The sequence below is a fragment of the Egretta garzetta genome, unplaced genomic scaffold, assembly GCF_000687185.1.
Source record: "Egretta garzetta isolate BGI_Z169 unplaced genomic scaffold, ASM68718v1 scaffold16, whole genome shotgun sequence".
Lineage (NCBI taxonomy): Eukaryota > Metazoa > Chordata > Aves > Pelecaniformes > Ardeidae > Egretta > Egretta garzetta.
This window is the reverse complement of record NW_009260022.1, coordinates 1,376,623-1,383,013: the sequence shown is the minus strand read 5'-3', so window position 1 is coordinate 1,383,013 and position 6,391 is coordinate 1,376,623. Positions and strand designations below refer to the sequence as shown.

The following is a 6,391-nucleotide window of genomic DNA, read 5'->3' as shown; positions in this document are numbered from 1 at the left end:
TTTAGAATTTTTTTTTTTTTTTTTTTTTTTTTATTAATTCCTTTAGCAGTAGTCCAAGCTGCATTGCGCTGTTGCAGGGCAGCACAGGTGGAGCAGTGCTGAGGAGAGGGAAGGCTGGACACAGAGGTTACCCTGCCACGCGGTGTGACACAGGCACTGCACTGCAGCGGGGAAAGAGAGGCCGTCGGTGGTTCTTTGCTTACAAAATTAGCATGAGTTTTCTGCATGAAAATGCAAATATTTTTAAACATAAATAGAGCAAAGTGACTTCCTGATTTGAAAAGAAATGACGACATCCTGTGCATCTAATGGATTGTAAATTTTTCCGTGGATTTAGTGACCTGATTTACTTTACCCTTTTGTGACACTGATTTTCAGATTTATATATTAGGCCTTCCATAGTCTTTTATATTCAGTGCACCTCTGTTTATAAATCATAACAACATACTGCATGATTCCTGTTTGTGTGACATAAGTTTTAACTTCCATTTTATAACATGAGGAGACATGTGGGTTTTTTTTGCAAAATACCACCCCAAATGATTATTCCTAAAGAATAAAATTTTTCCCAATATTTTATTTAAAACAATATGACAAAAATATTTCTGTATTTTGGAGAGGACTACGTGTGTTTAGTCCAGGAGTAGAAAAACGAATTATCAGACCTACTAAACAGTTGGAAAAGTAGAGTTGGAAAATTGCTTTTGTCCATATGTTTTCCAGTTGTTCCTTTGTACAAATACATAAGGTGTCATTGACAAATAACATTTGTAATGTTAAAACTAAAGAAGAGAAGCCACAAAGGTGTGGAACTAAATAAAAATTGCATATAACTTAATATTGAATAGTCCTTGAGCTCTTGAGTCACTGATGCCTATATAATCAACTGAAATTCATTAGCACTTTTTAAATTACTCTAGAATAGATTTTCTATTAAGTTGATGCATGGCACCAGTAGCCTGTTAATTAAGTAAGAATACCTGAGTTACAATACTATTATTTGGCAATTTTAGCCAAGGATAAGTATATCTTTAAATAGCTTTTAAAAGTAAGTTTTAAGGAAAATTTTAGTATTGGTGAGGAGCCAGTCCTTGTAGTTAAATACATTGGACATGGGGCTTTGTGTTGTAAAGGGGGAAGGTTGAATCTTTTTGGCATTTGTATTAATTTTGGAATCTCTCTTCAACTTAAAGATCACAGTGATACAAAACTCGTTCCAACAACAGAAGAAGGGAAAGACCTTCAGACAGCTGAAACCAGAAGAGTAGATTTTAGAGAAAATAACAAGCTTGAAGTTGACAGACTATCAAACTGCCAGGCATGTAAAAATGACATCTCTCTAAGTCATGGGAATTATCATCAACTGATTCCAGAAAAGCAAGATCAGAAAACCAATCAAACCAGCTTGGACACAGTAAAAACTCAGGATGTGGCAATCCAGACAGGTCCATCAGACAGCAATTTGGGAAGGACTTCGCAGAAAGAAATTTTTGTTCCTCAGGGTTGTGAATCATCCACATTCAGAGGACTGGTCCCTCAACACAATACAGATACAAACAAGCCCCTTCTTCAAGCGATGCATGGGATACAAGAGGATGAAGTTACTTCAACAGAACAAAATCTTGAGAGACAAGAAGTTACCTATGAAAGAGTAATTCCCAGAAAAGATCAGAGTCACGTTTGTATCAATGGCAGTAATTTTGCTTCACCAGAAACAACTGCAAAGGCTCCAGATGGCTCTCCTGTAAAAGGTTACCCTCTTTATAGACAGGACACCAAACCTAAACCCAAGCCTGCTAATGAAATTACAAGAGATTACATACCGAAAATTGGAATGACTACTTATAAAATAGTGCCTCCAAAATCCTTAGAAATAGTGAAGAGCTGGGAGTCAGAAATTCCATCAGATTATAAAGATGAAGAGGTATCTACTTTGGAAAACTCTCTGAAGCATGAAGACTCCAAAGAAGTCATAGTGCAAGCTGAAATTCCTCATCTTCCAAAAAGTGTGGGTCATTTACAGGCTGTTTCACAAAATGAACCTGCAGCTGCAAATGATCTGCTGCACAGAGTGAACACCATTTCTGAACATGTTGTGACGTCTGGAGCTGAGATTACTACTGAGAGCAACAGGACGGAAACAGAGTCTTCCAAACAGCGTGTCCCACTGATGCTAAGCTTGGATAATACAAATGCTTCTTCTGAGACTCAGGACAAGTCAAATGCATTGAGTCCTACGGTGAAGCCTAGCTCTTTTTATCTGCAGATGCAGCGAAGAGCTTCAGGTCATTATGTGACATCTGCAATTGCCAGAAGTACCATTTGTGCTCCTAATTCTGTTCAAAATGAAGCTAAAAATACAGAGATGGAAAAAAAAATCTTGTCACCTGATCCAACTTCTTTGTCTTTACATAAAACAAGTACTTCTTCTCTTCCCGCAGATGAAGAAAAAGGCGATGATGGAAAAAAAATTGAATCCTGCACTTCTCCTGTTAAAAGCAATAAACCTTCAAGTTTTCCCTCCTGCCCACCAGCACCATTGAACCTAAGAACTCTAAGAACTTTTGCAGCTCCAAAGCCGTACTCAAGCTCAAGACCATCCCCTTTTGCTCTTGCTGTCTCATCTGCAGTCAAAAGATCACAGTCATTCAATAAGACGCGTACAATCACTAGCCAGGCACCAAGAGAGGAATTTCCTGTTGAACTCTCCTCTGCTGCTCCGGCAGCTGAATTCTCCTCAGCTACCTCTGTGCCTCAAGTGAAAAACCCTTCCTTACAGACCATAACAGGGGGATCACCAAATAGTCTAACAGATAAGGTAAACTTTATTTCTAACATTGGTTGACTGTTGATCCACTGCCATCTAGAGTGACTAATGTAGAGGCTAGTCTCTGAACTGCTCCCTGACCAGAAAGCGCTGTGTTTGTACCATGTAAACACCTTGTGGTGTCCAGCAGTAGCACAGCATCATAATGAAATTCAGGAAAATGGGGAATGTTAAAGTGAAAACAAGCTCATTCAGATTATTGGAAAGAATTATTTCTTGCTGTAATTAGCATCCCCTACTTTGAAGAACAGTAAATTAAATAGAGTAATTTATACTGTGTATACCTATTTTTATGTTGGGAGTGGTTATGATTTATTCTTTATGGTTCTGTGTGTTGGTTTCAAATTTAATTCTGAGTAGTGCGATTGGTTTGGCTTCAAGTGATCATGGCACAAACACACTTGGACGGGGGTGTAAAATTTTGCTGACGTAATTATCTGAGGGAGAAACGATGCTATTGTGGAAATGTTGCTGAGCTCTGAAATCTTGAATGAAGCAAACAGTAGAACGGTGGCAGTTTGATACGCAACCAGGTTGACTTAGTTTTCCATTTATGACTAATGCAGATTAAAAGGGTTTGTTTTGTTTTTCTTCCCTCTTCCTCCCTTTATAGAAAAGCAGCAATGTGAATAGTGAGCAGAAGAGTCAGGTGCAGTCAGGTGCTTCCATTGACTGCCCACCCCCTGTCACTAAGAGACAAACCGCAACAACATTCCAGCGCTCTGACCCAGAACAGATCCACCAGAGCTTGCTGGCTGCAATCCGCTCTGGAGAAGCTGCTGCCAAATTGAAAAGGGTGAGTTTTCATCATTGCATCCATAACAATGAGCTCATGGTACTTCCTTCAAAATTACTCTTAATGCCTGACACTAAAAGCAGCTAGCTTTGGCACAAAGTGCTGCCAGGAGGTCTTTTAACAATGGGAAGCGAGGTGGGGAAGAGTGTTCAGTTTTTTATTTTATGGAAGTATTTGATTCCCTAGGGTCAAAATCTCCCAGTGGATGGTCAGATATTAGAACAATCCATTTCATGCCTAAGATTTTGTTTCGGTGTAGCACTGCAACAGCCTCTCTGAGACTTGTAGTCCTCCCATTATTTCTACACTTGAATAGGAAGATTCAGCTTCCTGGAAAGGTTACAAGCATGCTCAAGTAGTTTTTGACCTCTAGTCCGTAAAAGTGGTACATAATACACCGTAGTATTACTTCTAACTGCATGTCACTAACCACAGCCACTTTAAAACCAGGGTAAGATAAAGCAAATGCTGTATTGTTCAGAGTCACTTAGAGGTCAAATCTACCTGTTCTACCAGAAATACTGTTTGGATTTTGTTTGAATATGTTTTTATTAAGTGGAGGGGTATTTTTTCCTCCAATGCATAATTACATTCTGAATAACACAGAGCTTTATTTATTTTGCATAGTGTGTAAACTTTGTTTTATGATTCTATAGGAAATATGCATAGGCATGGCTGTTGGCACAGTACCTTATAACTGTTTTAAAAAATCAAGTTCATAATGTGCTTTTCAAAATTCGAGGAGTCTATTTCCACTAGGAAGAAAACAAAGAAAAACTTCATTATGGGGTTATTCATTCTTTTATAATAGATATATACTTAGGGTAGTTTTAACCCATTATGTCTTTATCAGTCTAGGTGTAGGAATGGCATGGGGAAGAAGAGAGAGATGGTGAATGAAGTCCTTTTTTCCCTCCCTTTCTCTTCTGTGGGTGGGAGATGTACTTTCTCAGTATAGTATCTGTTGAGGATGGGTTTGAGGGCTATACTTTTTAAGGAGAAATTATAATAATGAAGATGCTGTAAGCATAAAGAAAAGCATTCTGCAACACAGAAACCTGAAACAAGCTTCAAAAAAATCCTGAAACATACACACAAAAAATGCAATGAAGAACCCACTGAAATTTTGCCAAACCTAAAATTGTACGTGCTTTTCTTTTCACTCTTACCCAGAGCACATATGGTGTGGTACAGGTGTGTCTCACAGCAGAGAGTGAGGGGTTTTTTTGGCCTATGGCAAATTTAAAAAAACAACATGGTCTCATTTTATGTTTAACATGGAGAACTGGCAGTAGTAGGACAAACAGAGAAATTACGCATTTTGCATCAATAGCTTATCAGACCTAAAAGTGATTTCCAAGATTGAGAGGACTTTTAAAATGCATTCACCTTACAGCTTCCACTGTGGTGCCACCCCCAGTAAAAGGATAATAACCTGATCCATTGAACGGTGAAAGAGGTTGGCCAGGTGCTGGCTTCTCTTTTTACCTCTTCCATACTCTCCCTTCTTTCAGCTCTGTGAGGGAATCACTAGAAACATAAAATGCTAGCACCACTAGCCAAATTCTTTAATTTTTTCCCGTTTTACTTAATATGTTGTGAGTATGCAATGCTGAGATCTGTGGCCTTTTGTATTGCTGGTCTTTTCTGTTCAATAGGGCCCTCAGTAGTTACTAACCTAAAATGGGTCAAGTGAGGTTTCTTTTTAACCATCTTTCTCTTCAGAATGTTTTCATTGTGTCTAGTAAACTGTGCGCTGTGGTATGTGGTTCGCATGGCTGTAGAGCATCCACAGCTCCCACTAACTCCAACTGGAGTTGTTGGTTTATGCAGCTCCCTGGAAAATCAGGTCTTTGCCATCTATCCTGGAAGTTGTAGTTTGCTCCTGATAAAAGAAACATTACCATGGTAGAAAGGAATGCTAGAAAACTTTGTTAGAAATCAGCTCTATTCAATATTTAATAAAAAGTCTTTGGTTTAGTGATGTTTTTTCAAGTATTTCTTTGCAACCAGGTCTGGAGAAGAAGGACTAAAAGTGGTGGGGTTTTTGAATAGTTTTACACGGAATTTTTAGATAGGATAAAATACGTTATTAAGTAATTTCTTGTATTTCCACTTCTGTAGCATATATGCTTTGTTCAGAAATCACACAGGAGGTTTTTCATTGTGATGAGAAAAATGCTAACTGAAGAAACAGTGCTTGTGTTTCCTTGGAGTAATACTGTGCAACATACTGCAGAGAGAAGAATCTGAAAAGTTAGGCTAATATTTCTTTTTGCTTTTTTTTTCCTCCCCCGCCTCCAGGTTGGTCCTCCTTCAAACACCATATCTGTCAATGGAAGAGCCAGGCTTCCTCCTTTGTATTCCACAGAAGCAAAAGCTAATCACTAGATACCATACCAAATACTTTGCACTTTACTACTGCTTCATAGGCCAACTTAATACTAACTACAGATTTTTGAAAGTGTAAATGCAAGTATATGTTAATATATTTTTGTCAATTGTTATAGGAATTTCAAGCTGGGTCCTTTGATGCCTTGGAAAGATTATTAGAATATGTAAATTATGGTAATATTTTGCCTCTCTCTCTTTATAAAGCCAACTATGCTGCTAAAAAGGTTTAAGAGAAGGTGCAGATGAGCTTTGCTTATGTTAGAATGAGAGTCAAAAATTCTTGATTTTAGCCTCCAAGACTGAACAAGATGTAGCACTATGCTGAAATGAGATTTAAAGCAATCTAAGAATTTTAGATAAATAATTTTCAATTG

General features: G+C 38.1%; 1 protein-coding gene across 1 annotated transcript in view; it reads left to right on the top strand.

Moving 5' to 3' along the window:
• The window catches only part of COBLL1 (cordon-bleu WH2 repeat protein like 1), a 44,792-nt gene extending 38,778 nt beyond the window's left edge, over positions 1 to 6,014 (top strand). Inside the window, 3 exon segments of the mRNA XM_035896169.1 lie at positions 1,194 to 2,818; positions 3,441 to 3,623; positions 5,928 to 6,014. Coding sequence (XP_035752062.1) covers positions 1,194 to 2,818; positions 3,441 to 3,623; positions 5,928 to 6,014 — 1,895 coding nt within the window.
• Positions 6,015 to 6,391: the final 377 nt, after the last annotated feature.